General features: G+C 36.8%; 1 protein-coding gene across 1 annotated transcript; it reads left to right on the top strand.

The window, feature by feature from the left end:
• Positions 1-412: 412 nt before the first annotated feature.
• Positions 413-4,323, top strand: LOC141683097 (pentatricopeptide repeat-containing protein At4g33170). The gene has a single exon (XM_074487794.1). The coding sequence runs from the start codon at positions 549-551 to the stop codon at positions 3,285-3,287; it is 2,739 nt and encodes a 912-aa protein (XP_074343895.1). The 5' UTR covers positions 413-548; the 3' UTR covers positions 3,288-4,323.
• The last annotated feature ends 8,521 nt before the right edge of the window (positions 4,324-12,844 follow it).

The following is a 12,844-nucleotide window of genomic DNA, read 5'->3' as shown; positions in this document are numbered from 1 at the left end:
TCCTACTATTTTTTTATAAATTTATTTTTATTATATATTTAGATAAATAATTTTAAAATTATAATATGACGGGATAAATAAAAAATTTAAATATTAACGGAAACTCGCACGGGATTTAAGTTAATTTTTGTAAAAATCAATCACTTAATTCGACCAAATTTTAATCATAACTCTAAAAATCAAAATATTAATATTTCGATATTTTAAAAACTCGACTCGTTTCGAATTACGAACTCCCCCTTATATAAGCCCTTTTTGAAAATATTGGAGGGAAACTCTGTATCTAAATGCATCAGCTACACCATAACCTCCGGCCATTTTTTTTCCGGCGATCTCCGATTCGAAACATTATAATTCTTTATTCCCGCAATCTCTCTTCTTTCTCAACCCCAAACTATCCACCAACATCTTCATCATCTTCGCCCTGGTTCTCTCGTCTTCGATTCGCAACCTCGACATCCAATTTACTCCTCGGAACCACCATTCATGCCCTCATTATCACTTCCGGCCACAATGCAGATCGTTTCCTCACTAATAATTTGATTAAAATGTACTGGAAATGTGGGTCTCTTAAGTATGCCTACAATGTGTTTGATAAAGCGCCTGAGAGAGACCTTGTTTCGTGGAACTCGATGTTGGCGGCTTACGCGGGGAGTGGTGAGTGGAATGTCGAAGAGGGGTTTCGTGTTTTTAGGCTTTTTGTTGGTAGTTCGTTTGGTGGTTCGGGTTACACGTTGGCTCCGGTGTTGAAATTGGCTTTGATGTCGGGGTATGTTTGGGTTTCGGAAATGGTTCATGGGTATTCGGTCAAAGTTGGGTTAGAGATGGATTCGTTTGTTTCAGGAGCTCTTGTTAATATTTATTGTAAGTTTGGTCGAATTAAGGATGCTCGGGTTTTGTTTAATAATATGTTCGAAAGGGATGCAGTGTTGTGGAATGTGATGCTTAAGGGATACATGGAATTGGGGGTTCGGAAACAATTTTTGCTTTTTTTCTCGTTGTTTCATAGGAGTGGTTATTTGGATGCTGATAGTGTAAAATATTTTCTTAGTGGGTTTTCCACGGTTGATTTGGAAGAAGAAAAAACGTTTATGAACCAGGTTCATGCCTATGCCTATAAGTTATTTATGTATGATCATGTCGATGATGTTATGATTTGGAACAAAACCTTGTCTAGGCATCACCAAGATGGTGAGAGTTGGGCTACTGTTGCATGTTTTATGGATATGAACAAGTCAATGGTACGCTATGATGATGTGACGCTTGTAATTCTTCTGTCCGCAATAACTAATATTTATAACTTAGAGTTGGGGCAACAAATTCATGGAATGGCTATTAAATCAGGTTTAGATAGTGATGTGCGTGTAGCTAATAGTCTTCTTAACATGTATTCAAAGGTAGATGGGTTAATGACTGCAAGAAAAGTATTCAATCACATGGAGGAGTTGGATTTGGTTTCATGGAACTCAATGATATCAAGTTGTGTACAAGGTGGTTTGGAGGAGGAATCATTAACTTTGTTTTCGGATCTTCTATCTGTTGGCTTGAGGCCTGATCATTTTACCGTGGCCAGTGTATTGAAGGCTTGTTCTTTGCTTGCAGAAATGTTTCTCAGTGAGCAAGTTCATGCGCATTCACTAAAAACTGGCTTGGTTGCCGATAAGTTTGTTTTCACAGCTCTTATTGATGTTTATTCTAGAAATGAAAGAATGAATGAAGCGGAGTTCCTTCTACAAGATCAAGACGAGCTTGATTTAGCGTCTTGGAATGCTATGATGTCTGGATATATAACTTGTAACGATTGTAAAAAAGCGTTGGAAGTCTTTGCTAAAATTCAGAAAAGTGGCGAGAGGTTAGATGAGATCACGTTCATAACTGTGGCCAATGCCTGCAGCCGCTTGATTGGATTAGAACAAGGCAGACAAATTCATGCATGTGTGGTAAAGTTCGGATTTGATTTGGATTTAACTGTCATATCTGGAATCCTTGACATGTATGTTAAATGTGGAGCCATGACAGATGCACACACAGTTTTCCAAGAGATTCCTACACCTGATCAAGTTGCATGGACATCCATGATCTCGGGATGCCTGGAAAATGGTGATGAGGACCGTGCCCTTTTAATCTATTATCAGATGAGGGAATCTGGTATAGCACCAGATGAATACACCTTTGCTACTCTTATCAAAGCGTGCTCTTCCTTAACTGCATTAGAACAAGGGCGACAAATTCATGCCAATGTGATCAAGTCTTATTATGTTTCAGATACTTTTGTATGGACTTCGCTGATTGACATGTATGCTAAATGCGGGAATATAGAAGATTCCTATAATTTATTTAAGAGAGTAAATGTGAGGGAAATTGGCCCGTGGAATGCGATGATAGTTGGTTTAGCTCAACATGGACATGGCAAAGAGGCTCTTAAACTTTTTAACAGTTTGATATCAGTTGGCATAAAACCTGACGGGGTTACCTTTATAGGAGTTCTTTCTGCATGTGGTCATTCTGGCCTGACTTCTGAAGCTAATTCCTATTTTCGGTCAATGTATAATGAATATGGCATTCAACCTAAGATTGAGCACTATTCCTGCCTCGTTGATGCCCTTGGCCGTGCAGGACGTGTTGAAGAGGCAGAAAAACTGATTGAATCAATGCCGTACAAAGCTTCTTCTTCAATGTATACAGCTCTGCTTGCCGCTTGTAGAAGTCAAGGTGATGCAGAAACCGGAAAGCGGATAGCTAACCAGCTCTTAGCTTTGGAACCACCTGATTCATCATCTATTTACGTTCTTCTATCAAATATCTATGCGAGTGCCAACCAATGGGATAAGGTAACTGATGCTAGAAAAATGATGAAGAGTAAGAATATTAAGAAGGATCCTGGGTTTAGTTGGATAGATGTTAAAAATAAAGTACATTTGTTTGTGGTGGATGATAAATCCCATCCTCATGCTGATGTGATATATGGCAAAGTAGAGGAAATGATAAAGATGATAAAAATAGATGGATACGTGCCTGATAAGGATTACGTATTGCTTGATGTGGAGGATGAAGAAAAGGAACGTGCTCTCTATTACCATAGTGAGAAGCTAGCTATAGCTTTCGGGCTGCTAAGCACTCCTCCATGTACGACAATCCGGGTAATTAAGAACCTTAGAGTTTGTGGGGACTGTCATAATGCCATCAAATATATATCCAAGGTGTCAAGCCGTGAAATCATTTTGAGAGATGCAAATAGATTTCATCGCTTCAGTGGTGGGAAATGTTCTTGTGGAGATTTCTGGTAACAAATCAATGGTGAGTTGCCTAAAATTTTGTCAGGAAAAAGAATGTATAATATAGTTGTGAACGAGGTGCTCTGAGATGTATATAGTTATTTTTTGAACTCGGTCAGATTATAGTCCAGGTTCTGTACTGTAAGTTATGAAGCAAGATCATACACTGAACCGGAGACATGACAGAAAGTAACCCCTAGATACCTCTTGTTCTAGTAGAACCTGTATATGCTTGTGAGTTGCGTGTATCATTGTGACAATGTATATGCGTATAAAATTATTCCATAAATTTGGAAGTCTATTTTTGCCCTATTCATGCACTGACTAGTGACTAGTCACGATTCAACGGTATTTGAAATTCAAAAGCAGCAAGGCATGCTCTCTTTGACAGAAGCTGACGTTAGGAAGACAGTATTGTCGTCATGGTAACGAAGTGGATTGTTGTTCTATCTGTGAAGACAGCAATTGTCATCTGTAGCAATGTGCTTTCTACTTATTGCTACAAGCACAGTTGCTGTAAAGAAGATCGCTATTGTATCGGATCAGTCTGACTTTTGAGTATACAGAGGCTATGCAAGCTTCAGGTTGGAGTATCTTATGGAGCCTGATGGATTGATGAGCGGAACACCAAATTCTGGGACAGAAACTTTAGAAAACAATGTGAGTTGCATCTACTTGATTCCTTCCGCGACTTGGTTAAATTGGGTTCTACTTGATGACTTTGAGGAACATATACATCATCTATGAACAAGAAGTACACAAGTGAAATATGCTTAACTGTTGATACTTGATAGCACATTGTATCATCGTCGAGAAGTGTATATAGAATGTTGTTCATCAACTTCCCCTCGTACACAAAACACTAAAGAGAATTACAACAGAAATCATCTGTTTTCTTTGAGTATATGTATAGGGTTAAAAATTAGTCTCTTTTGATATTCAAATGAGTGGCATCTTGATCTTGGTAACACCCCTTGAGATGAAATTGTTGTCTAATTTTTTATTTAGAAATTATTGTTTTCCCTCACAAAAGATGAAACTAATTAGAAATGGCTCCCTATTTGGTTTCTACAAAAATTTATTTTAATTTATTTCCTTTTTCCAGGAAGGATCCTGCCTCTCTTATTCTTTATTTTTCACTCAATCTTTTCTCTTATTCTCACATGAAAGGCTCAAATGTTGTTTGACCTACAGAAATAAGAGGTGGCTGAGAAGAGGTAATATGTGATCATATGATTAGAGGAAGACCATATAGGGCTAATCATACTCATTTCACCAGAAAAATGAGTGCATAAGCATCTATGACTGGGGTCACGGTTTGACTCACAGATTGCTCTGTGGTTGTGACAGTGTGTTGTCCTCCACTTGTAGTGAGAACCTCCAATGGAATTGAAGAGTATTTGACTGGGTTACTGTCATGTACACCAGCCTCAAACCTTTGTGCACCTTGCAGAGCACTGTCACATAAATGTGATAAGATTGCCCTTTTTATGACACTGTCATAGGCAATTGTTCTTCTAGCTTTGACTGCTGAGACGGCTTCTGTTAGAGTTATGAGGGGAGTTGTTCCATTTTGAGGAACCTCCAATTGAATTGAAGAGGAGTTAGATAGCTCCCCCTCAGGAGTACTACCCTCAAACATTTCAGTCTGTGAGGACTGTTTGTGCACATGAAGGTGCATTAGTGATATTCATGAAATATTCTGTAAACTGATAAACTTTCATGTTTGGTGGATTCTTTTCTCAAACAACTGAATCAATCTGAAGGTCATTAAGATATTGCTGTCCTTTTATAAAACAGGTTCCTTTTGAGAGTTACCTGAGTGGGATTGTGTTTGAGTTTGTGTTTGTGTTGCTGTTCCATATTTAATGAAAGTTCTGATTCTTGTCTGAAAGTTCTAGTTTGTGTTTGTGTTGCTGTGCCTGGGTAAACCGCAGTTTGGTGTTGAAATGTTTTAGCTGCAGTTTAACACAAATACTTGTTGATTGAAACTTGAATCTCCTGTTATTATCTGAGTGGATTGTGTTGAACCTGTAATGAATTGAACATATTTATCTATATTGATTAGGCATAACCATTGAGACATACAGTTACATGCATTATGACAGGAAAACTAATAATCAATCAATTTGTAAACACAAGGCAATCATGACATAAACAATCAAGCAACAAAAACAAATTGATAAAGAAGAAGATAATTTCATTAACATTAAACATAGAGTACATTAAGATGCAGATTACATAAAGTAAATCCTAATCCTAACTATTCTAATTTAGACTTCTTCTTCTCAGCCTCCAACCTCCTTGCCCTGCGCTGGTAAGCCCTGGACATGGAGTGTGCAAGAGAGATGATCCTCTCCTGCAACTCCAAAGTAGCAAGGCGTTGCTGCTCAGCCTCCCTTGCTCACCTCTCCTGCTCGAAAGAGGCTTCCATCTCAAAGAAAAGAATGTCAATTTGATCATCCCACGAGAGTCCGTAAAAGACCTCAAGTGGAACATCAAAGGGGCTGTAAACTACCCCCTTGATGCGGACACGAAGTCCGAAGGGATCAAAATATACCAAATCATCATCCAAATGATGAACCGGTAGATAAGCTCCACTAACAAGTCTGTAGAAGACTGGGGCATCCATTTGAATGAGAGAGAGAGAGATGAACAGAAGGTGAGTTTGAAATTTGATGTTTTTGTTGAGAGTAGGAGAGTGATGAGTGATAAAGAGTGAAGCGTTTTAATTTATAGAGGGAGTAAAGATAGAAATCAAGAGACTCTTGAGTTACCCGGATAATAGGAGTAATAATCACATAAGCCTACTAGACAGCTAGAAATGACTAGCGACTGTTCCCCATGCAAGTACTCAAGAATATTAGTTTATTTTAAAGAGTAACTATTCCCCATGCAAATAAGTGTGTACTCCCTACACAAAAGTAACTCTCCCTATCAGCAAGCAATCATATAAAATTATCACTATCAGCATACGCAAAGCAACACAAATAATGTACAAGTCTACTAACATTGGACTAACATATTTCCACGTAAGCAAGAAATCATATAAGCATGTAAATGTGTCAATAAGTTAGAGAAATTTAGAGACTAAGTATGTCAAAAGTATTTTTATGAACATAATTTTTGAATTAAATTTTTTCAGTTTTTCATACTTTTTGCTTCTTTTGATCTGTTATTTATTAAGTTCACATATGGAAGATATGACATAATAAATATCCAGTTTACTTAGAGTTTTGAGAAATTCCAAGTTAATATTAATGGAGAAGTCTGGGTATTTATAGAAAAAGTAAAATACTTATCGAGAAGTCAAATAAACATTTGATATTAAACTTATCGAGAAGTACTTTTAAAAATGAAAAAGGTACATTCGAGAAGTCAAGTGACTTATCGAGAACTCTGATAAATGCCCAGTGTGTCCAAAAAGGACTGAAATAATTCTAATTTATTTGAATTGAATCAAATTAAAATCAGAATAAATTTTTCAAAAGTACTTGTCTAAAATAATTCATTGAATTAAATTATTTTAGTTCTGAGTTATTGATAAGTCTCAAAATATCCTTGTCGAGAACTCTGTGAATTAACACTATTAGAGAACTCTACATGGTCCTATCGATAAGTCATAATAGAGCTTATCGAGAAGTCATTCGAGAAGTCTGTAAATTGACTTATCGAGGACTCACTCGAGAACTCTAAAATGACTTGTCGATAAGTCATTTTGACTTATCGAGAACTCAGTTCTCTATACCTTTTAGTACTGTTTTTCTGCCTTGTGCTAATTTTTACACATTTAAGATGTAAATTAACCACTAAGCAGTTTACTTAGAATTTGAAATATTCTAAGTTAATTTTTGAGTTTTTAAAGAAAAACAAATATACAGAGATTCTAAAATATTTATAATTCATATTTCAGTTAATTTCCAATTAAATCAGACTAGGTTGATTTATTAGAAATTAATCTGCTGCAAAATATTAGCTGAGTTCTTGCCTTAGGATGAAGAATTGATCATTCCAATTTCACTCACAAGTCTAGTGAAGGTTGCTTCATCTAAAGGTTTAGTAAAAATATCAGCTAATTGTTTTTCTGTTGGAACAAAAATGAGCTCAATGGTATCATTTGCAGCATGTTCCCTGATAAAATGGTACCTAACATCAATGTGCTTTGTTCTAGAATGATTAACTGGATTAGCTACTATAGATATGTCACTATTATTGTCACACATAATAGGAATTTTGTGTAACACTAGACCATAGTCTATTAGCTGATTTCTAATCCAAAGCACTTGAGCACAACAACTTCCAGCAGCTATATATTCAGCCTCAGCTGTGAAAGTTGACACAGATTGTTGTTTCTTACTATACCAGGACACAAGTCTTTGACCAAGAAATTGACAGCTTCCACTAGTATTTTTCCTATCAACCCTGCATCCAGTAAAATCTGCATCTGTGTATCCAACAGCTTCAAAACCAGTTCCCTTAGGATATCATAATCCCAAGTGAGGAGTTCCCTTTAAGTATCTGAAAATCCTTTTGACAGCCATCAAATGTGATTCCCTTGGATTGGCTTGAAATCTGGCACATAGACAAGTAGCAAACATGATGTCTGGTCTACTAGCAGTCAAATACAGCAATGATCCAATCATCCCTCTATAGCTTGAAATATTCACACTCTTGCCTTTCTTATCTTCATCCAACTTGGTTGCAGTAGACATTGATGTAGATGCAGGTGAGTTATCCACCATACCAAATTTCTTCAATAAGTCATTCACATTTTTGGTTTGGCTGATGAATAAGTCATTCACATTTTTGGTTTGGCTGATGAAAATACCATCACTTCTTTGACTAACTTGAAGGCCAAGGAAGTAACTCAATTCTCCCACCATGCTCATTTCATACTCACTCTGCATTAGCCTAGAGAATCTTTGACAAAGCTCCAAAGATGATATCATCCACATAGATTTGAACTAGGATCATATCTTCACCATACTTCTTGTAGAAGAGAGTCTTATCAATAGTACCTCTAGCAAAACCATGTTTGAGTAGAAATTTTGACAGTGTGTCATACCAGGATCTTGGTGCATGTTTCAATCCATATAGAGCCTTAAGTAATTTGTAAACAAAGTTTGGAAATTCTGGATCTTCAAAGCCAGGTGGCTGTTGCACATAAACTTCTTCTTCTAATTCACCATTGAGAAAAGCACTCTTGACATCCATTTGATACACCTTGAAATTTGAGTGTGCAGCAAATGCCAGAAAGATTCTTATTGCTTCTAGTCTTGCAACAGGTTCAAAAGTCTCATCATAGTCAATTCCCTCTTCTTGTGAGTAGCCTTTAGCAACCAACCTTACTTTGTTTCTAGTAACAATTCCATTTTCATCCATTTTGTTCCTGTACACCCACTTAGTTCCAATTATGCTTCTATTCTTTGGTGCAGAGACTAATTTCCAAACTTTGTTTCTCTCAAACTGATTCAACTCCTCTTGCATAGCACATATCCAGTCAGGTTCCAATAGGGCTTCTTCAGTTTTTTTGGGCTCTACTTGAGATAGAAAACATGCATGTAGGCATTCATTAGCAGTTGCACTTCTAGTTCTCACACCAGCTGAGGGATCACCAATAATAGCTTCTACTGTATGACTCATATCCCACTTTCTGGTGTGTGTCTGTTGACTAGTTCCTTCATCATTTTCTTCAGTATTACCATGACTGTCATTTCCATTTCTCCTTCTCCCCCTGAGTTTGTGCCATCAATTTCAGGTGTCTGAAGAGAGCTTTCATTTCCATGATTTTGTTCAGAGGTTTCTTCATTTATCACTTGTTGTGTCACAACTTCATCTTCCTCATCAGAATCACTATCAATGGTTAGGTTTTCAAATGCAAGGGTTTCAGCATCATTTACATCAAGGCATTTTAGGCCTGGACACTTGTCATCATCAAAAGTCACATATGTGCTTTCCATAATTTTCTTTTAATCAATCACATAAACTTTGTAGGCTGTTCTTTCCAATGAATATCCCAGAAAAATTGCTTCAAAAGATTTAAAGTCAAATTTTCCCACATATTCAGAGTTGTCTTTTAGAATATAACACTTGCTTCCAAACACATGTAGATGCTTCACTGTAGGATTCCTGTTAGACATGATTGAGTAGGGTGATTTGCCATGAGCTTTGTTGATGAGATATCTGTTTTGAGTGTAGCATGCAGTATTAACAGGCTCTTCCCAAAAACTTGTTAGCAACTGAGCATCTTGTAGCAAAGTTCTAGCAGCTTCAACCAATGTTCTATTTTTCCTCTCAACTACTCCATTTTGTTGAGGTGTTCTAGCTGCTGAAAATTCTTGAACAATGCCTTTGCTTTTGCAGAATTCACTTAATGTTGAGTTTCTGAATTATGTTCCATTATCACTCCTCAATCTTTTCACACTAACTTTTTCTTCAGCTTGCTTCTCAATTTTCTTGATGTGCTCAATTATAATGTTTGGAGTTTCATCTTTAGAGTACATGAACTCAACCCAAGTGTATCTTGAAAAATCATCAACCATGACAAGAGCATATTTGTTCCTTGAAATGGATAAGACATTTACTGGCCCAAACTAGTCCATGTGAATAAGTTGCAGAGGTGCACTTATGGAATTCATAGATTTTGACTTGTGACTTGATCTTTTCATCTTTCCTTTCTGACAAGCTTCACAAACTTCCAGTTGAGTAAAATCCAGACTGGGCATGTCACTCACAAGCTCCTTCTTGACTAAGGTGTTGATTGCTTTAAAATTCAAGTGAGATAGCTTTTTATACCACATTTTGCTTTGCTCTTCTGATGCCTTGGTGTAGAAATAACACACTCCTTCCTTATTTGTTGAGTCTAAGTCTGCAATAAACAAGCTTCCCTTTCTTACTCCCTTAAGAGCAATTTCACCGGTCTTTTTGCTAATAAAAGCACAATCTTCTTTTTTGAAAACAACTTGAAAACCTCTGTCTGCAAATTGACTAACACTTAGAAGATTTACATCTAATCCAGCAACTAGTGCTACATCTTCAATGACAACATTTCCAGAAACAATCTTGCCATATCCCATTGTGAATCCTTTGATGTTGTCTCCAAAGGTCACCAAAGGGCCAACCATCTCCTCAAATTGTGATAGTAGGGCCTTATCACCTGTCATATGCCTGGAACATCCACTATCAATGATCCATATGACCTTCTTCCCTTTGCCCTGCACACAATGAGGATTAAGTGTGTTTAGCTACCCAAGCTGTGTTGGGCACTTTCTTCTTGTTAACTGATTTTGCAGACGTAGAATGAGAATTTTGAGATAAAATGGAATTCTTAGACTGTTGAGCATTTTCCCTTTCAGATATAGAACCAACTTTTGATTCTATGAGATCAATTCTCAATTTGTAGCAACTCTTCATCACTTTTATGTTGCGGGAAATGCAATCAAACTTGTCACAAAATGAATAGGGATCATTTGCCTTAGCTTCATTGTACTTGCAGACTCCTTCAGGTGAATTGCTAACAGCCTTTTTACAAAGATGAGTTAGGTGATTCATTGATCCACAATTCTCACACCTCTTTCTAGGAGCATCTGCAACATAAGCAAAATTATTGCTTTTGTTTATCCCAATCTTTCCATTTCTATTCTTTTTTTTCTTTTTGACCTGTTTAGCTTTAATCTCCTTCACAGGCTCCTTAGTTTCTTGATTGGCTTTTGGTGTTTCAACAGAGATGGAAGACTGAGTTGTCTCATCATTTTTCTTTTCCTTGTCCTCATCAGCTATCTCATGTTTGATGATCAACTCTTCTTCACTGAAGTTCACTTCACATACCTTGAACAAAGGTGATTCAACTTTCTTCAAAATAATTGGAACATCTTCAGTTTCAGTTGATTTCCCTTTGTCACTGACAGACTTTCTCTTGTTGTTCAAATCCTCATAATCAAGACCAATGGAAATGTTTGCACATGGCTTGTTCTTTTCATGATATTGGCCAATCAAATCAGAAGCATTTTTGAAGGATTTCAGCTTCACTTCATTCTTCTCCAGCTTTTCTCTCAATACTGCTTCAATTTCACTTGCACACTTTAATTTGTTCTTTAAGTATGCATTTTCTTGCTTAGCAGTATCAAGCTCAACCAGCAACAATTCAGTCTCTTGTTTTTCACTCTCAAGTTTTTCATTGATCTTTTTCAATCTGCTAACTTCCTCATTTGCAGCAACCATGCTTGTATGAATGTGGAACATTTCTGTGCTCATTTTTTCAACGGTTTCCTTATATTGACTCACATTTAAATCAATTGTGGTAAGAGTTGGTACCTGTAATTTAGATGATGAAGAATCTCCTTTCTCCAAGGCCATGAATGCATAGTTTCCAACTTCTTCAGCTTCATCATTATCTGAATCATCCCAGCTCTTACCCTCAGCAATATAAGCTTTCCTTTATTGCTTATTTAGAAGAGTATCATACTTTACTTCCAATTCAAGATAGGCTTTGTCTTTCTTTGCCTTCTTGGGTTTTCTACATTCTGTAGCAAAATGGTCCAACTCATCACAGTTAAAGCACCTTATTTTTTATCTATCAACAGATCCAGTTTTGTAGCCAATTTTGCTATTAGGAGTGTACTTCCCTTTTCCTTTCCAGCTGCTGTCTTTGTTGAAGGAATGTCCTTTGCTCTTGAAAAATATTGGTTTCTTTACTCTAATATTATAGAATTTTCTAGCCAAGTAAGTCATTGATTTGTCTAGCTCATCAAGCTCATCAAGAGTGTAGAACTCATCTTTTTCATCCAATTCCAGTATGACTTGCTCTTCAGTGTCATTGACTCTTTTCTCACTTGTAGAAGTTGCTGGAGTTGGGAATCTTTGCTCATCATTAGAAGTCTGGCCATCATTCACAATCAGTGCACTTGAGCCATCCATTACATATTCTTGACCAGCTCTTAATGACTTCTTTTGAATCATTTCAAGTTCATAAGTTTTCAGAACCCCATAGAGCACTTCCAGTGTAATTCTACTCAAATCCCTTCCTTCTCTGATTGCAGAGATCTTTTGTTCCAAATGGTCAGGGAGAGTGAGCAAGAACTTCAAATTCACTTCTTCAACATTATAAAATTTATCATGAAGCTGCAATTCATTTATCAGCTTATCAAACCTTTCAAACACATCAGTAATACCCTCATTTGGTTTAGCCATAAAACCCTCATACTGAGAAATCAATATCCTTCTTTGATTTGACCTAACCTCCTCAGTTCCTTCACAGAGTATTTCAATCTTTTCCCAGATCTGTTTAGCAGTGTCACAGTTGACAATGTTATTATACATTACATTGTCAAGTGACTCAATTAGTATCAGTTGCAAAGCACTGTCTAGAGAAACTTCCTCTCTATCAGGTTCAGTATACTCAGAAGGATCCTTGGGAGCATAATGAGCTGGAATAACCATATCTCCATCTGTGGTTCCCTCAACTCTAACTACAGGAGTGAAGGGCCCATTCTTGAGGATACCAATGTAGAGATGATTGGCCATTCTTATAAACAATAACATTTTCTTTTTCCATAAAGTGTAATTGGCCT

Source organism: Apium graveolens, chromosome 9, assembly GCF_009905375.1.
Source record: "Apium graveolens cultivar Ventura chromosome 9, ASM990537v1, whole genome shotgun sequence".
NCBI lineage: Eukaryota > Viridiplantae > Streptophyta > Magnoliopsida > Apiales > Apiaceae > Apium > Apium graveolens.
The sequence above is the reverse complement of the archived record's forward strand: the minus strand, read 5'-3'. Positions and strand labels throughout refer to the sequence as shown.